Source organism: Oryzias latipes, chromosome 20 (assembly GCF_002234675.1).
Source record: "Oryzias latipes chromosome 20, ASM223467v1".
In the NCBI taxonomy this organism is placed as follows: Eukaryota; Metazoa; Chordata; class Actinopteri; order Beloniformes; family Adrianichthyidae; genus Oryzias; species Oryzias latipes.
The window spans coordinates 18,696,042-18,715,534 of record NC_019878.2 but is presented as its reverse complement, the minus strand read 5'-3'; the positions used below and the strand labels follow the sequence as shown (position 1 = coordinate 18,715,534).

Below are 19,493 nucleotides of genomic sequence, written 5' to 3'. Positions count from 1 at the left end.
TGAAGTCGTTTTTTTTAATCACTACATTTGCCCAGAATGAAGTCCAAAGTGAAGCATGACCTGTTCCATTCCACTCCTCTTCCTCACTGAGCAGATGTCGGTCCCACATAGCTGTAATGTGGGACTGTCTGCAGAGCTCTCCCTTCACACATCACTCCAGCCCACCAGGGAAAATATCCATCGCTATCAGGAGTGAGTCATGATGTACGTTTGGTAAAAGTAACTCCTCTGAAATCATGTCGTCCTCCTCCAGGATCTCTCAGGTTTCTGTGGGACTATAAATCCCCTCCATCTTGCGGCTCACATTCTGTTCTATAACTGTTAAACAGACCTATCTATTTCATTGAGTCAAAGTCAAATAACCACGCCGTCTGGCATTTAGCTTAATGTTTCATTCATGACTAGGACCTAATAAAAGACAAAAAAAAAATCGCTTTATGCTTTCTTTTGTGTTTTTTCAGGCCACTGTCTTGCAGTTTTAAAACCAGTCTAGTATTTCTCCCTAACTGGAGCAAAAATATCAAAACAAAGCTGCCATTGTCTGACTTTTTGCTTTTCTTGATGCAGGTCAAAGGAATTATATTCCCACACTGCACACATATCTACAGCCCTGCCCTCCCCCCTCAGTCCGCAGTAGACTTGTTACTTGTACCAATTTTGACATAAATCCAGACGTCTTGGTCTGTGAACCTCCGCCATCTCCCCCTGCAGATGAATTTCACAGCTTAGTGCAACAAGGGTTCGGGGGTGGGAGAGGAAGGGTGTCACATTCCAGACCTAGTGAGGCTAAAAGGGAAGGAAATCACCTCTGCCCAGACTATGATTCATTAGTTTTAGACTGAACTTTCATGTTGGCCTGTGTTGGAGGCTCCTGCAATTCTGACTGTTTTGGTCAAAGTTGCATGAGAGGAAAAGCACCTGGTCAATTACACTTCTTTTTCAACACTAATATGTTTTTCCTAATCTACAAAAAAGCAGAATGGCTATATTAGGAGTTCAAAATACAGTTTTTTTTTCAGTTTCTGAGCTCAGATTTCATTTTTTTTTTCAAATGCCTTACAGTTGGCAGCAATGGAGTGAATTTCACATTTAAGACCTAAAGGAGAAATATGGGACTAAATGCAGGAGGCAGTTTAGTTGTATCTGTTATATTGGCAGCAGAGTGAAACCTTCCCAAAATTTAGCAAATATCAACACAATCAAACAGAGCTCTCAGTCAGAGAAATTACACTTTATTCTAGAAATAATTGGTCATAAGTAAAGCTACAGTGGGAATCAAGAATTTGGGCACCCCAGGTAAAACATTGTTGTGCATCAAGAAACCAAGAAAAGATGGACAAATCTTCAAAAGACATCAGATTATAGATGAGACATAATTGTGATATGTGCAAAAACAGGCTTTATTCCCATCATTTACCTTTTCAAAACAACAGCAAACAAAATGTCTTCGTTGCCCAGCTCTTGCTTTAACTTCTACTGTTCCTGTTGATGCCATTTCTAAAATACATTCCGAACAGGGTATATTTACATCTTAAAAAGTTTTGCTATCTTTTATAGCCTTCTTCTGCTTCGTGAGCTTTAACTATTTTCAGTTTCAGTGTTCTAGTCAACTGCTTGGAAGAGTCCATGATACTGATTGTTGGGGGCAAGGTCAGATGACTCATCTTGTTCAAAATCTTGGTCTTTGCAAATGATGATTGTGAACAATCCATGACATTTTCAGGTCTCAGTATTTTATTTTATTTTATTTTTTACATTTTCAGTGTTTGATTTAAAAAAAATAATGGTAAACAACAACTTTGTCATATTTTATAATTTAGATGTTGAGCCCATGTCAAAATCTTTCACTTATAATAAAACAACAAATTCAATAAGGTATCGAGAATAGAACTAATATAGAGATGAAGTGTTTAGTCTTGTTGCCACAGAGCAACAGGCATACTGGCTTGACTCTCTTTGCGAGGGATTTGCCTGTATTTCTGCTGGCATTGTGACTTTTCTTTAATTCAGGTTCAGTACCAAAGTCCAAAAACATTCATGTTGGTGAATGGTAGTTGCAGTTTGTGTGGACATGTGATTTCATTCTTGTCCCTGCTGACTTCAGGGACAAAGAAAATATGCGCACAAGTCTTTCTTGCCAAACCATCACACACAAATACAGAACATATTGAAGGAATGCAGAAGAAACATCTCTATGCAGATGATACTCTGCTTAGCCTATCATTTTACCATATGGTACCCCAGCCAGGGGCAGAGCTACAAGCCGACTTCTGTGACATTTCTGCATGAAATGCAGTGCTGTCTCTTCTTAAACTAGGTATTGACCTTTTTTAAACTAGAGTATTCAGCACAATTTCCACAATAATACACTATACTCCTCAGAGTAGTTCACACGATCTTGATTTCAGCCATTTTGTTATGTTTGACACTAACTTTTGAAAACTTTCTCCTCTGCCTTCTTAAAGCTTTATCATTCTCACTTTTTTAAAGTTGTTGAAGTTGCCAACTGTTGATTAAGGGTCAAATCATCAGTAATCCCTTTACAAAAACCCATAAAAGGAGAAAAAAGAAGTAAAGTGTTCCTAAATGGTGCCAAACACACGACTATCAAATCTGGTGTTGAATGTTTCTTTTTCTTTTTTTTAATCAATAAAGGTATCTAAATGGGAGATGAAATTCCCCCTACCTGTGGTAGATCTTTTTAGTCAGAGCCAAAGTGCTAATTGGAAGGATTAGGGTGGATCACTACTGTTTTTTTTTTCTTTTCTTTGTGTGCTGTGGTAACCAAATTGCCAACATGATGCTGTGCTGCCTCTGTTTTTTTTCAGAGGGCACAGAGTTCACATAAAAGGCTGTAAACAAACACATATTTTGACCTATTTCACATGTTTTCTTTCTAGTGATACTTTAAGACAAAGTGTTAACTATAAACCCAACAAAAGCTGCACAACTGGAAACATACACTTATGCCTGACCAATGAGGAGAACTGGTTGACAGCTTTATAAGGAGTGAAGTCAAAGGCAGGAATATGAATACTTTCAGGTCACTTCTGCACATTGCTTTTTTCTATTCAACATGGCACAGTTTGATTGTATTTAAACAAAATAGTTTTAGCTGATTTAAATGTATATGCTGAGCCTGACTGATAACCTGGTTCATTGACATGAATAAGTTATAACAACAGTGACAAATCTTCAGTATTTCAACTTTTCTGGTTGGTGGGACTTTGATATGTTTGCATTCATGCATAAAAGTGGCCCTTTTTATTTTTGAAATTGTTTTGTTGGGTTAAATGTCCAACTCTTTGAAACCTCCTTGCCCACTTTGAAGTGACAAACCACTCTCCTGTGGAGTTTCCAGGAATCTGACCACCAGCCTTCCCTGATTCCCTGTGCACGCATTCTGACCTAAGACACGTCGGCTCCATTTGAGCACACAAACCCTGACATCAGAATATTCCACATTACTGTTCTTTCATCACAAAGCAATGGTTTGAGACACACAAACAGACCAAAGACTGAAAGAACATGCACAAGACGCCAAAATAGATCACAAAGTTCACTTCTTTTTTTTTTTTTTGGTCACTGTAAACTGAGGTCCTGTGGCTTTTGACAACACCCCATCCTCCACCCATCCTGTGTCCCTCTTTTGTTTTCCATAAATCAATATCTGTCAGGGGGTGTGGGGCTGCTGATTGTTTTTACAAAGCAATGGTGTGTAATTTGGTTAAATGGTACGTGCACTCAGTTTACTTTGAGATGGCAAACAGTCTGGCTGGTAAAAATAAGGGATAGTCTCGTCTCCAAAGCATACAATCAGCTTTAATTGATATTGTGGACTGAATGCATTTGATTACTTACCTGAAAGATAGGCGGGATGAAAGGCTTGCGGTAATCATATTGTTTTGGTGCAATCATATGGATCTCCTTACACTCATCTTTTTTGGTGTGGCATGCAATCATAAATAGTTTTTTGTCAGGAAAGGCCAAAAACAAACACCAACACTAAGTTTTAGAACAGTATTTAGGTTTTATGAATCTATATTTTCCTCATTTCACTTAATGCATTGTGCTCACAGAAATCTGTGTTTATTGGGAGTCAAGAATAATTGCGTGGGCTGCACGGTGGCGCAGTGGTTAGCGCTCTTGCCTCACAGCAAGAAGGCCCCTGGTTCAAGTCCCAGCTGGGGGACATGAAAAATACATCAACGGGGGGCCTTTCTGTGTGGAGTTTGCATGTTCTCCCCGTGTCTGCGTGGGTTTTCTCCGGGATCTCCGGCTTCCTCCCACTGTCCAAAAACATGCTTCATAGGTTAATTGGCAACTCTAAATTGTCCATAGGTGTGAGTGTGAGAGTGCATGGGTGTGTGATTGAGGATATTCTACCCTGCGACAGACTGGCGACCTGTCCAGGGCATCCCCTGCCTACGCCCAAGTAGCCGGGATAGGCTCCGGCAGCCCCGTACAGAAAAGCGGTACAGAAAATGAATGAATAATCGCTTAGAGTTGTGTTAAAAATCTGAACATAAAATGAATGTAACACAAAAACTGAAACACTCTGAGGGATCCTTTGTATTTAGGTAAGAATCTATGTTAAAGTATAAATCTTTATGGGATGTCGTATGCTCCTCTGGCTTCCATATGTTTTTAGCCTTCCAATAATGTCCAGAAAACCACCAGCAAAATTTCCTATTGACTGTTGTACATACTGCTTGTTTTTTTGTTGTTTTTTTATAATGTTTTCCTATCTTTTCCATTTTCTTGTTAGTTTACACCTAAAAGGTTTATTAGGTGATGGGTTTTGTCAATGCGTTATATCAATCTTAAAATAAATGGTATAAAGAAAAATTGAATACTCTGTGTGTTAACTTAAAACATATACCTTTAAAAAAAACTAACTGTAAGATTGTTTTCCTAAATAAAAAAAACTTTTCCTTAAGTGTTTTATAACCAAAAAACCTCAATTCGTATCCATATTGTGATGAACTGACGTAAAAATGCCTTCTCCAGCTTCACTGCTTCTTCACAGAGCACTGTGACTTGAATGCACAGCTGCACCGAATCTTTCCTCACTTGATCTCTCACTCCTCATAGTACTTTTCCACTCTCTGAAAATCGCACTGAGCTTGAACCCAAATAGCTCCCGTCGCTCCACCTCTCTTCTTCAAACATAATTAAAGAAATTTACAGTGGGTTAACTACGGGCTTGTTTGAAAGTACACACAAGTGTACAAAGTTATCCTACATCAAATGGTGTGGAAGATTCAATAAATAAAAGTTCCACTACATTTCTTGACAAGTAGTTTTAAGCCATTTGATGTTTTAACAGTGTAAGTGTAATTCTTCTTTTATAGGGTCCAAAAAAAAAGTAAAATTTAATGACTCCAGTGGAACATAACATCACTTATCTCGACTCTTGGGTGTGACTTCCTTCTTTTTTATTTCATGTTTAAAATACTAAACATAGGAGTTCAGTCAGTGAAGTTTAAATGAAATCTGAAAGCTTCTGTCTTTGAAGAGTTAACACATTTTTCATATACTATGAAAATAAAGCATCTGACAGTTACATTGATGTAGTTTAGAAGGCTGTCAAGTATCTGCCACTGCAGTGTGATCCTTTGTGTGCACCAGCTGAAGTCAATATTGGATGGAGAAGACTTTTTGTTGCCACACACTCTTAGTCTGTAAGCCATGGGCACCAGCTGTGACCACACACTTCACTTCGAACATGATTGTAAACACTTAATTTCAATCCATTGTTTAAACAAGAGCAGATTGTACGCTGCAGTGATGGCTAAATCACCATCCTCCAATGGCCACCCTGCAATTAGAGGTGTGTACCAATTTAGTCTGGTATAAGATCTCATTCTCCGTCTCTACTGGCGTTCACCATGAGCTTGGATATTCACTGAACACAACCAAACCCAAAACGAGAAGAATTATAAGACGGAAATGATTCGTAACGTCTTTTAATTAATCGGACGTGTGAGATTCTCCCTGTTTTGTCGATGTGGAGGTTTTCCTGCTTGCCTGGCAGGGATCAATGTCACCTTTCAGCGAGTACGGATGCAGGCCACGGGAAATGAAGGCCACAAAGGACTCTTTCAGCAGGAGTCAGCCTCTCCCAGTCTGACCTGAATCTCCTTCTTTTCTCGCAGTGTTGATTCTCTCAACGACTCCGGCAGCTTTAACCCTGGCCTTATACGGAGGTAGAAATGGGCCCTTCGTCAGCCAGTCAACTGTCAGACTGAAAACACGACCACGAAGGGAGTCTCCAAGGGCTGCCAGTGCTAAGAGGTAACAAGGTTTGGTGAAGACTTTTCATGCTTTGATAACATTCTATTCAGCTGCTCCTTCATTCGTGATCATCACATCTCACTTAAATTGGGATAATCACATGAAATAAGCACTTAGTGCCTTCCTTAAGGGTAACAGAATCTCGGAAGTCTGCATTCAAAACACTCCTGCCATGTATTTAACAGCCCTCATCTGTACAGCTTTCATTGAGTAACATGTACATGTTTGCACACAGTCTCTAAGGTACACCGAACTACATTTGCACTGATGTACATCATCGTACCACACCCCCAACACTTAAGCAACTTCCTCCTTCCTCCTGGTCTCACTGGAGAAGTTGAAACTTCCAGACGTTTTTCGGCACCTGGCTAAAGGATCCTGGTTTAGTCAGTCAGAAGCAGTGTTTTCTTTACTTTTTCTTTTTTTCCTCCATCCAGCAGGTGGGCAAACAGTGAGCAGCTGAGGCAGCTTTCACTGTAACAATAGGGGTTAAACAAACCGACCCTCTTGGGCGCTTTAAGAGGTACAGTTTCTCTGCAGTGATACGTTATAAAACACAGTGACAGACAAGTTTTGTCTAAGAGATAGATTTATTTAACGTTGACAATAAATTAAAGAAGTTCATTTTTGCTAAATTTCAAAATCCAGTCCCACCACAAATGGAAAAATAAAAGTCAATGAAGGAAGTGAATGCTAAGCTTTTCATGTAAAAACAATAAACCAGAATGCCGGTATTTGGATTTTTAAAAGTGCAAAATTACAAAAATGGTTTTCTTTAGTACAGATTTGGAAAAAAAACAACAACCTTGGATGTAGAAACAAGGGAAGTCAAAAAGCACCAGTAGTAATCTTTATGTTTTAGAAAAGAAGTAAAAAAAAAAAAAAACACCTTCAGTGATATTCATCCCTGAATGAAAAGTAGAAACACAACAGGCATCTGCACACTTTCCTTAATGTTAACAGCATTTGAATGACGGCCTCCATAATAATGCTGAATCCAAACTTTGAAGATCATGGCAGCCTACAGTACATGTACCTCCTTCAAAAGTGTTGCTTTATCATGCTTCTGTGCTTTTTTCAACATCACTTCCCTTTTCTACTCTGTTTGACAGAGATCATTTTCAACACTTCAGTTTTAAAAATAATTTTAAAGCAAAAGCTTTAAAAATTGCTGCACAAAACTACATAAGAAAATAAAAAGAGAAAATGTGTGGAGGGAAAAAAAAAAGAAAAATGAATTTCAAGGATCAATGAAAGAAACTGCAATGTAACGAGTGCCGTTTGTGGTGGGCAGGCCTTCGTGAAGGTGAGTGAGTCTTCCTGGATGCATGAAGCTCCAGCCTTTTCTTGGTGATTCTATGGAGCAGTTGTATCTGTGAAAGCGACAGCCTCCACCCTTCCAAAAAATAAAGATAAGACCGAAAGAAGTGTGAGATTTTATTGTTTTGGTTTCTGTTTTTGTATAAAAAGGATTTAAGTGTTTTTCAAAGTAACAGACAAAAACCCTCAGTTACCTGAAAGTCACTGCCTTTGTTATTGAGAGCGATGTTGATGGTAAAGGTGGAAGAGTCATGGTGGGGTCTTAAGTACGCCTGCCTCTCAGGTGTATATTTAACAACAAAATTCATTAAGGCATAACCCTATATAGGGACAAAGATGCATCAAGTCAACTTTCAAACATAAATAGAAATAGTACTCAGTAAGAGACGTGGTATTTTTTAAAGACCCACTCCGATGAAAATCATGTTTTTAAGTGTTTTTTAATGTGACCATGATAATAAAAGACGTAATTTAAAAATATTAAGCTTAAAATTGCATTTCTGAATATTTCTTTATTCAAATGGCTGTCAATCAGGAGCAGAGGACAAAAATGCACTTGGAAAAAGAAAATATATTGGGTGGGCCACAAGCTCCCTTCCTGACCATTTTTTTTGTACTGGTAATGTTAGGTTTGGGGGGTTGAAGAGCTGCAAGTTAGCGGGACAGCTTGTAAACAGACACCTCTGTTTAACAAGGAATGGAAGGGGGGGAAGGGTTGCTCTACCCAAACAGTCCTGGCCAAAATTAAGAGGCAAATTTTCTAATGAAATCCTGCTGTTCTGCAGAAACTATGTCCTAGAAAATGACAGGTTTTTTCTTAGAACTGTGGCCACAAAACAGCATAACCATAATTGAAAGACCACTGGGAATATTTTTCAATATAAATCAAAAGATGATCGGAGTGGGTCTTTAAAATACCCTTTTCATTCACCCTATGTGTGAATCTTCCCACTAGGTGATTCTAACCTTTGTGTAATAACCAGAGAAGACCTTTAGTGTAACGGGTGATATGAACTCTCGGATGAAGTGTAGCCACTCTTTATCAAACCCAATCTGCTTCATATGAATATCATCTGTCGGCACCGTCTCATAGCCTCCAGAAATCCTTTTGTCCTGAGAAATCGAAGGAAAAAAACCCAAAGCAGTGTGATTAATAAAAGAATAAATGACTTTGAAAGAGAGGGATCACAGCTTCCATTGAAGTGATTAAATTGAATCTGTTTCCCTGTAAAGATGCTGGCTGAACTGCTATGTCTGGAGGAGGTTCAGCTATCAAGTCTAGCCCTTCACTGAACACTATATTGCTAGTCTGTACTTATTCTTCACTGGACAGTAATATGAAAATTAAAGGCTGGGTAGTGGTAATATAGACAGTTTCCTACAGCAAAATCCTTAGAAACCACTTGGATCCCTTTGTCCAGTACATACAAACTAAACAGAAATGGTACAGCCCCCCTGTTACAGTTGGGGTTCTAACACTGATTTCATGTTGGCTCTGGTTCTAGAACTCCATTTGAGGCCTTTTTCTTAAAATCAGGAACAGTGACATCATTAGTTGTATTGACATCCTCACTTCTCACTACCAGGAACCATACCATACCATACAAATCAGGTATGTGACAGCAGCCATTCCTCATTTCCTTAATATTGTACACAAACAGCTACACACACAAAACACTAGTTGTATTGTAGGGCTGCCCTGTGAGGATTAATTCTGCTGACAGTACTAACCTCATGTTTGCCCCCAGACCATGAACCATAGTGCTCCATTTCCTCTACTATTTCATCACAGGCCTTCTCTGAGAGAACTGGGAACCAATACACATCTGGACAGGGCTGAAATGCAGACACACACATAAAGGGGACCACAGCAAATAGTCTTGAATCACACCTCCACCTAGACTTGCAGCAGCAGTAATGTTAAAACCAGACGCTGGGATTTCCGTGCGACATGATGTCATGCTGTTTTGCTGTCTCTTAGTCTGCATTCTGCAGGAAACATGTCGATACAAACCTGTTCCAAGTAGTTGTGTGTGAAAATCTGGGTGTAGTTTTGGTGGATGTACTTCTCCTTCCAGTCCTACAAACACAAACATTTTTTTGACTCTTTGCTGACCTGCACACCCCACAGAACTAATCCCCTTCTCCCATATAGCATATCTAAGCTTGCTAAAAACAGCTTCCCCATTAGTGAGCCATGCCACATTAAAGTCATTTGGTTCAAAATTATGTCATATTTCCTATTTTTACATTATGACTAGCAATGTTCACAACATGTTGTTTATCTCATAAATTTACACGACTGTGATGTGCTTTTAGAGGAAGAATGACAGGAAATAACTATAATTTACCACAGGGTTTTCAAATATCTGCCACAGGTCGTTGTTGTAGTGAGAAGTGTTGTAACTGGCTGTAGAAATCAGCCTCCCGAAGTCGTGACGGTTGGTGATGAACATGAAGACTCCCTGCAGCAAACAGGAAATTGGTCTGTACGTTTTAGGCAAGATGGAGAGCTAAATGAGAATACATGTTGCCTCTCAGCCTAGATCCTAAACAGATTGATAACTAAATAGCTATAATACATGCAAGAGTAACACCACACTTGGACCTCTGGAGGTAAACGGTGAGATAAAAATGAGAATAAAAGACTGATTTCAGTGAGTTTTTAGGCAAACTGAAATCAATTTGGTTTAACTGGAGTTGCATATAAATAATCAGAGATTATTTATGAGTGGGACAACGAGGATTTTTAAGTACATGGGTTGAGAAAAGGACAAATGCGATCGCATTAGGGGAGGTAAGATTGGGAAAACAGAACAAGAGGGGCAGTGTGGGAAAAAATAAAATCTGGAACCTTCCTTTGCAGTGAGGAGTGTTGTGTGTAGAATTTGACTATCAGACTAGGCTTCATTGATGGTAAAAATTACAACAAAATGGACAGTTTTGTGATCTTCTGATGCAAATTCCCAAATGTGAATACCGTAAATCAAATTTTGAAAAGGCCAGATGCCTTACATGGGTGAAAGGAGATAATGCTGGAGCCTAGTCTGAGATCAGTCAGCGTTTTGAGAGAGAGCAGCTGGTTACTGCGTTTGTTGTGAAGTTTGGCTGCCCAGGATAAAGCATCAGAACAGGGGACTTGCATGTTGACTGCCTTCTGTCTTCTATGTTACTTTGTCTTAGAGAGTAAGTATTTCTTGTTCATTCAGAGGCAAAAAATCATTTCAATGAAAAGTTATCACAAGCAAAAGGTCAACATCAATTTCCAAAAAGCTGCCAGTGACATAGACAGCAACTGACAAATGAAATAGTTTGCAATTGTCATTTTTTACCCAATCGCAAATGCAGATGGTCCATTTTAAAAATGTTATTGTGAAGAAAAGCTTAAACCAAAATATACATGTTTTTATGCAAAAATAAGCCTGCAAAGGAAATGAACCAAAGCTCAGATCCATGCAAACCCATTGGAAATGGATGTTTCAGGATATAAAATATTCAAAGTAGATGGAGACCTTTGAGGGCCTGAGCATATGGAATGATTCCGGAGAAGGGGAGTCTTTTTCTCTGTGACTGGTCTAAAATAAAAGAAAGAAGCATTGTGTAAACAAGATAACATAAATAGAAAAAACCTGAGAATAGGAGACAGCAGTGACAGTCACGTAACGCTCATGTCACAGGTGTAAAACTCAAGAGGAGTGGAAATGTGCCTGCATGGATAAAAGGAGCAAGGGTCCCTCTGAAGCTGATGTTTTTTTTTGTGGGTTAATGTGAGAGGAATGCATGCTGGGAAACGGGCCAACCAATCCAAAGCAGTTTGGATTAGACATGGCAGTGGTTCATTGCTGAATGCAGGTGGCATGTTAGCAAGCAAAACTTGGTGAATAATTAATAACTAGGAGAAAGGCACAAAAAGACGAGGCAGCTTTCATCAGCCAGCACGCCAGGCAACGCTGAGCCAGGCTGAGGCGATGACAATGAAGCTAAGAGATGGCAGAGGATCATGAGATTCCACATGAGCAATGAACCGTAAAGCATCACAGAGGAACAGCGGAGGATCATGCATCAATGACACACACACCCAAAAAAAACACGCATTCTTATACACATACTTACCCAAGCATGGTTTCCTGTTCGCTTTGACAGCTGTTACATGCAATCTAACTAAGCCTCAACTCTTCAATACCATAAAAACTAAATATCCATGTTGTGATCTTATGCAAATATTCATTGTGTGACAAATATTTCAACTAAAACACTTTTATCCTATAACTTCTATTAAAAGTTGTTTTTGACTCCCTTACCATTTCTCTGGCATTTCTACACAAAGCCATATCTGGGTCCAGTTTCTCCAGAACAAAGTAGTTCCTTTCTTTAAGTTCCTTCCTCAACACAGCCCCCTTGATGAGGTATACATGTGCCATGTAAGGAATGTTCCACACGCCCCTTGAGTCAACAAGACATGGTGAGAAGTAAGAGTTAATTTTGCAGTGACCTTCATTTACTGCATTCTTTCAAAAAAATAAAAAAGACCATGACAACATTGTCATTCCTACTGTTGTGATTTAATATTGATAAATTAGACCAATTCTGCCTTTATTGACTCTTAGAAAGCACATTCAAAAAGGAAATTCATGAAAAATTAAGCTATTGTTCCACTTTATAACAAAGAATTGTTTGAGCAAAATGAAGCAGGACTTAAAGACCCACTCCAATGAAAATTGTGTTTTTGGTGTTTTTAATCATGTCTTTTGTGTCTTTTTTTCTTGATAGAGGGTATATACAAAGAAAATTAGGTTTAAAATTGTTAAAATCATTGTTAACCAGGAGCAGTTGAAAAAATGCAGTCGGAACAAGTATGTAGCAGGGACGTAGATACTATTGGCGGACCACAAGCTCTCTTATTCCCCCGATGGACTATTTGCAGATGATTAGATCCATATACGTATTTGTTTTCCTTGTCCGATCTGGCATCTGGCTCAAAACTGTACGGCTGTATAGCTCAAATATTGCTCATAATTTTTATTGCACCGGTAATGTTAGGGTGGAGTTGTGAGGGGCTGTAAGTTGGCGGGAGAGCATGTAAAGTGATGGATGATGGGAAGCGAGCGGGCTTACTATGCACCAACAGTCCCTAACACAACTAAGGGACGAATTCCTAATGAACTACTGCAGCTCTGCAGAAACTATATCCTCGAAAAAATCTCTGTTTTTTTTTTTTATTTATTATTTTGGCTAAAAACAGCATAAGCATAAATAAAAAACCACTGGGAACAATTTTACAAAAGATCAAAAGATGACTGGGTTGTGACATTAATAACACATAAAAGATCAAATGAGAGATCACACATGCAGGTGTGAATGCCGACCATATCATGTTAAATTCCACTTGCAACTTACACACGCTTTCTTTGGACAATGTCTACATAGTCTTCAGATCGTGCATAATACCCATCCAGACTCAAGGCTCCCCAGAAGTTGGACCAAAGCTTGCCATGTCGGGTGACGAGGGGACCAATTATTTTTCTAGAGGGAAAAGAGGAAAAAGAGCAAAGAAATGGTGTCGGAGCAGATAAAAGTGGGAGAATTCTCACGGGCAGTCAACCACCTAATGCACTGGCTCTCTTCAAATCAATGTGCTGCAACTGAGAGATAAACCTCCAGATGGAAATACAGAGTCACTGTAAAGCAGATGGTGAGGATGTGTAAGGCTAAACCAGACCTATGCCTCCTGCAGAACTAATTTACATTATCATAACAAATTCTTAATGGAGTTTTGAAAACTGTAATCAATATATATGGAGCATATTTCCCCCAGACTATGATTTAATAAAAAACAATATTTTTTGTAATAAAGACAACTAGCAAAAAGTAAAGATTTACTATAATTTGACCATGAAAGACTTGCTGGCTGGCATTTATGCAAATAGGTGCACTGCGGCAAGCTTAATGGCACATTTTCATGGTTTTCCTCCCACAATCCCAGTGCCAGCAGAGAATTCTCATGCTGCCTTTAAATATCCTAGAAAGGCTTCTTTGCTTTTCATGCCTCCAGTCTGTCACATTACCGCCACAGCTGCAGTGATATACAGTTTATGTGAGGCTTTCTTCCCAGTCATGTGCAACAGAAGGCAGAAAAAAGAAGATTTGTATGTTTGTTTGTTTTTGCGTGATTCTCAGTGGCATTTCAGGGTTTAGTGCAAGAGACTCCCAATGTTGCCGTGCGGCCGGGAAAAAAACAGGAAGCCAAAACAGCTTATTTTAAAACGTTAATCGTCTCGCCTGTAATGTTCTTGAGGTTTAGCCCCTTTAGGGATAATTTCAATGGTTCAATGATCACGACAGAAACCGAGAAAGCTGGCTGAGCTGGCTCCACTGTGGCTTCTTCTGCAGTCACTGGGTGATTACCTGTTTTGCTCAATGAGAAGCTTTAATGTCTGTCTGTTGGTTAGCATCACATCCGAGTCGATGCTGAAGTAATAGTCACACGTGGCATCCTTTCGACAAAGGTCCCTAGTGACATTGAAAAAGGAAAATAAAACAAAATAACACTTCATAACTTGAACTTCACCATTTTATAAGTCAAACATTTCTTTGATCAGAATTTTTACAAGAACCAAAGTCTATTGTACAATATCATAATCACAATGGATGAGGATGGGCATGAGGCAAATTATTTTAGCATTTATAGAGCTTAATTTAAATAAAAAGTCTTTAAAACAAGTTTTTAAAACAAAACAAAAACACATTTTCGTATTTGTCCTGGCCTATTACCTTTGGTGTTTTTCTGGTATTAACAGAAAGCTACTAAAAATACAAATTCTAGGATGTTGTGTGTGAATTTTGTCAGCATTACCCACCCAATTGTAGTGAATGTACTGGATCGTCTTGGTGTGAAAGTTCCCAAGTTTAGCTTATCCTGTTGAGGAGTTAGTCTAAGAATTTTGATTGAATGTAATTAGAGTAATTTATTTCTACCACTAAATAGCTCGGGGCAAAAATACATTATATAAATTATATTATATGATGTAAACTAAACTTGTTTGCAAACTGTCAAATTCTAAAAATAAGTTACAATTATAAAGCAAGCCGCTAGCAGGAATGCCAACTGTTGATCCCTAGCTTTCACAGCTGCCCCCTTCTTATAACGTTCACAAATCGCAAAGGGAGTTTTCAAAACTTTTAAACATTTAAGAAGTATTTATTCAAACGTAAAATTTTGGAGCAGAACAGCATTTAGCCGTTTTAAGCATAATCCTTTGTTAAGCCGTCACTGACATAGAGCAGAAGGATTTTATTGCTTCATTTTGTGTTCTGTGTTAAAACGACACACATACATGCCCATGTTCCTGGCCTCTCCTTGGCTCAGGTTCTCTTCAGGTCCAACAACTTTAAAACTGCCGAACACATTCTTGCTTTCTTCCCAGAAGGTCTGGATGTGCTTTTCGTGGTAAACCTCCTAAGCAGGGAGCCCAAATTAATGACTAAGAACAACCATGAAGTGCCGAAATATCCTGAAGCCAACCTGCGAGCAGCTGCACACACTCACGTTGTTGTGGACAAATACTTGAAGTTTATCTTTGGGATAATCCAGAGTCAGCAGGCGGTGCAGGAATTCAGGTAGGAATGGGGTTGGCTGCTCGATGAACACTCCGACCAACACGTTTGGATATTCCTGTTTAGATTAGAGGGAAGATAAATTACATCTGTTTGAAACCGCTAGCTGTGGCCATCCCGCTTTGTTTAACATTTAATCATAGATGTTTACATTTTGCTTCACACACGATTAAACAATGAAGCGGCTGCAGATACCTTGACGACAGCCAACTTGTGCTCATCTTAACGATTCTACTTGAACTGTTAAAATGACACCATACTGTTCCTAGAACCTGATTTACAGTTTTCTTACTGCTGATTACAGCAACTGGGTATGTTCAGCCAATCAGAATCATTTAATTCAGGTAGAGAGGAAGGCAAGGCGAGCTGGAAAAAAACAAGGAGGATGGCAGCTGTCAGGGACATGGGAGAGGCAACCCGCCTCTGACCAAGCCAACTGACGATGGCACAAACATAAAAGACCCATGCATTTAAAAAAAAAAGAAGACAGTTTGGGGTAAAGATGATATATCGTGACCAAGAGACAGAGTGGAAGAAAGACTTTCCCATGACACTCAGCTCCAGCCTACTCAACCCAGTCTGGACTCGTGATCCTCTTGACCAGTTCACAGCAGAAGTCTGGGCCGGAGATGAAAGGCGATCTGAGCAGAACCATCTAATTTGCAAGTTTCACAATGACAGTGTTTCAAGCACAAGCAGGGAACCTCGTGCATCAAACCAAATTACGCTTAAATGTTACACCAAGAGCAAAGACACACAGGCTAATGAAGTGACAAAGGCCAAAAACAAACTAAACTAAAGCATACATAATGGCATAGAATAGAAACACCCATACTTTCATACACCACAAGAAAACAATATAGAAGACTGGCAAAGCCCTGGTCTCTGGTGGTGAAATACTTAGTGTCTGTGCCGGACATTGAATGAAACCGGTCTCACAGGCCTGCCTGTGAACCAAGTTTACACCACAAAAAAGCCCTGGACACAGTGTGACCACTGTTTCCACATGACCTATTCTTCCAGAAGTCTCTATTCCAAACAAACAGAGAATGAAATGTCTCAAAATCATTGTTATGAAAAGCATTTTCTGGACAAAGAACCGTGGTGAGAAATGTTTAAAAAAGGCCTTGGTGCACAATTATTTGCGGCCTAAAAACACTATCTTAAAATCTTCTTTTATCTCTGCATTACATTTTTGCTGCAGAAAACACTGTAAAAAAAAGGGAGAAAATAACATTCAGGGTGTCGACTGCCCACAAATAGGAAAGACGTTGGTAACATTCTTCTTCCTTCTTGTCAAGACCCAACCACACATCCAGAAACGTTTCCAAGAGCCTGCCATTCCTTCTGTCTATACATTGCCAGCTTTGGCTGAACTCTGTGACAAATGTTCAGCATAACCACTATAACTTACTGCTGTGGATAAAACCCACACAGAGAAACCCACTAAAGGCAGGCTGGTCAACGGTGACACCCCTTTAAATGAACCTTTCTGAAAACTTCCAAAGCCATATCCTGCACCACAGTGGAGCAGTGCTTCCGCTTCTCTCTGGAATTCACCTCGTGTTTATAGTCTTATAAAACTGCCCAAAAGGATGCAACTATTATTTTTGGACAGATTCATACTAACAGTCTTGCTTATCTGTTCAAATAAGGCAAGTTAGAGACTCCTCTTACTGTCTAGACGGACATAGATAGTGGGCTCATGCTGGAGAATCAGAGAATAGAATTGTCCCAAGTTGAACTTTTCCCAGGACAAAATTTAAGTGACCAAAGAGCTAAATAATGACTTAGAAAAAAAGCACATACTTCTAACTGGGTCAAGTCCAGAAGGTCATCATCACAGCCACTGCAACCGTTTTCATAGTTCCATGCATTGGGAACATAGTTACCCAGGTAGTTCAAGTACATCTGTGAACAGAAAGCAAGTGAATAAATTACTTCTGTCCATATTTCAGAAAAAAAATGTGTGAAATGTCAGCTTTTTCCCTATGAGTTAAATGTGTCATTGATATTTGAACTGAAGCAGAAAACAAAAGATCAATATTTCTATAATGATGAACCATGCCCAAAAAATTCACGTTTGGTAATATTTTAAATAGATTTAATTTGAACTATTTTCTTTTTCAGAAGCCTTATACATATAAAATACCCAAAAATGTTTAGCCTGCAATGATTTCAAAGGATATTTATAATGCGATGTATAGTTTTACTTGAGGTTTTACCACAAAAGTCAACAAATAAATTTCAAATAAATCATAGAAAAAGCAATATCCATTTATTAAAGTATTTTTTTAAGGAAAAAATTAAATTTATTTAGTTTTTGATGTAACCTTTTACAATTTTTATCAATGAAAGTTTTCACATGGTTACGGTTAAATTACCAGTATTAGTTATGAGAAAAGTTATTTTTTATAACTAAACAAAATTGGCTTTGAGTAGAAATTCAAATCAAATTGTCAACTTCTGAATAATTAGATTTATTTTCAGTATTTTGGCAGTAATGCCAACCCCATTACCACTGATGTTACTTTCATATCATTCCGTATCTATTATTCATAGATGTTTCATGGACTTTTGCCCTTTTTTTAAAGTTTAAAGTTGTTTGGTTGAGTAAATTGAACCGCTCATTAGTCCAAGTATGAAGCTAGAAAGTGGTGCTTAATCTGTTTTTTTTGTTTTTAAGTCTTAGCAATCTTTACACAAAATATACTGCACTGAAGATGAACATTGCATGCACAATTTCCAAAGTACTGCAGTTTTCCAGTCTTTTATTGTAGACACCAACACTGTGATCATGTGCTTGTTGCCACACACCATTTGGCAAAGTCCTTGGTATAATAATAAGCTTCCAGGCAGACAAATGGTAACTTCAATGGTAAAAACCACTGCCAGGACACTTTTCTGTCATCTACCATTCAGAGCTTCTCCTTCAGCTGTTTAAGGCTCTGGGAAGAGTGAGTCAATAGTTTGGTGGTTTTAGTTTGTCTCCAGGGAGATCCAGACACACGAGGCTGGCGGGGAAACAGGACTTGTGAGGAGTTACAGGAAGGAAAAGACCAGATTTAAACTCCATAAAAGTATCATGCAGGCCTTTTTTTGCTGATTGATCGCTCACACTGACATAAAGACTAATAGCATTGAGTAAATTGGGAACAGGTGGTAAAACATGAAATATATCCTATTTTTGTTGATTCTTCTTCAGGGCTGCCTTGAAAAAGAGGTTTTAAATCTGAACGGGACCCCCTTAATTAAATAAAGCTTAAATTAATTAAATAATTATAATAATAAAAAATCAACTGGTCTTTGTATTTGGGGGTAATATGTAGCATCCTGTTTACGTATTTCTGTGCTATATTTCATTTTATAATCTTTATTTTCAATGATGTTTAATAAACCGGTTAAAAAAAATGTTGCTAAGATAGATCATCTGAAAGTCATGTAGATGTGTCAACAGGTCACAATTTTTTTTTACTTACTTTAGTTTTTCCGTTGCCATGAACGACAATGGGCAGAGAGTCGTACATTGTGTTTCGCACTCTTACTCTGCCTGTTCCAAACTTAAGAAGCACTTCATCTGCCAAAAAGGGGAACACAAGACATTTCAATCCGGCTGATAAAAGCTGACTATCATATTTTGTCATAGGCCATGTTTCACAACAGAAAAACATCCAGTGTTTACTCCAGTTTTGAAGCAATTCAACGGACACATTACTGTAAATACAACAGTTAGGTAAAGATAAAATAATGGTGAATTGGGTTTCTATAATTCCTCACCAACAGCTCCATTCAAGTTCTGGAAAATCTGGCACTTGTGGTCAAGAGTCATATTGAGAGTTTCCTGTGAGACACGGCAAATTAGCTTATACATAAAAAAAACAAAAAGAAAAAATGGTAAAGTGGATGGTGGTGCTGACACAACAAAAACCTACTCGTTTCAATGGATCCAGGTAGATTTTGGTGTAGAAGAGCTGGTCGTCGTCATTATCGTGGAGGTTCCATTCTGAGACAATTCTGTTTATATACGGGGCATAGCCAATTATACCTGCAGGTAATTAACAGTGTGAAACACATAGTGAGATCTTAAATATAGGGTTAGACATGTTTATAAGGTCATTTACAACTGCCAGACTGTTGGTGACAATTACACTGTGTGCTGGCTCCAGGGAATGCACACTTTTCCCCTTCAGAGTCTGTTTTGTTGTTTTTTTTTGCCATCCTCAGTAGGTTAGTTTATATTTTTCAAAGGAAAGAGTGTTTTT

At 38.6% G+C, this 19,493-nt stretch overlaps 1 protein-coding gene across 2 annotated transcripts in view; it reads right to left on the bottom strand.

Annotated features, from left to right (window-relative positions):
* Positions 1-6,868: 6,868 nt before the first annotated feature.
* Positions 6,869-19,493, bottom strand: part of plod2 (procollagen-lysine,2-oxoglutarate 5-dioxygenase 2) — a 32,159-nt gene continuing 19,534 nt past the window's right edge. Inside the window, exons 5-20 of one of the 2 annotated variants that reach the window (XM_023950214.1) lie at positions 19,164-19,276; positions 19,009-19,072; positions 18,711-18,808; positions 17,041-17,142; positions 15,164-15,289; positions 14,952-15,073; positions 14,023-14,127; positions 13,015-13,140; positions 11,919-12,060; positions 11,130-11,192; positions 9,969-10,082; positions 9,632-9,697; positions 9,349-9,453; positions 8,584-8,730; positions 7,812-7,937; positions 6,869-7,693 (exon numbers count right to left, since the gene is read on the bottom strand). In XM_023950214.1, coding sequence (XP_023805982.1) covers positions 7,538-7,693; positions 7,812-7,937; positions 8,584-8,730; positions 9,349-9,453; positions 9,632-9,697; positions 9,969-10,082; positions 11,130-11,192; positions 11,919-12,060; positions 13,015-13,140; positions 14,023-14,127; positions 14,952-15,073; positions 15,164-15,289; positions 17,041-17,142; positions 18,711-18,808; positions 19,009-19,072; positions 19,164-19,276 — 1,775 coding nt within the window. In that variant the 3' untranslated portion in view covers positions 6,869-7,537. The remainder of the gene's footprint in view (positions 7,694-7,811; positions 7,938-8,583; positions 8,731-9,348; positions 9,454-9,631; positions 9,698-9,968; positions 10,083-11,129; positions 11,193-11,918; positions 12,061-13,014; positions 13,141-14,022; positions 14,128-14,951; positions 15,074-15,163; positions 15,290-17,040; positions 17,143-18,710; positions 18,809-19,008; positions 19,073-19,163; positions 19,277-19,493) is intronic. The other variant, XM_011488974.3, reaches the window with a different exon arrangement.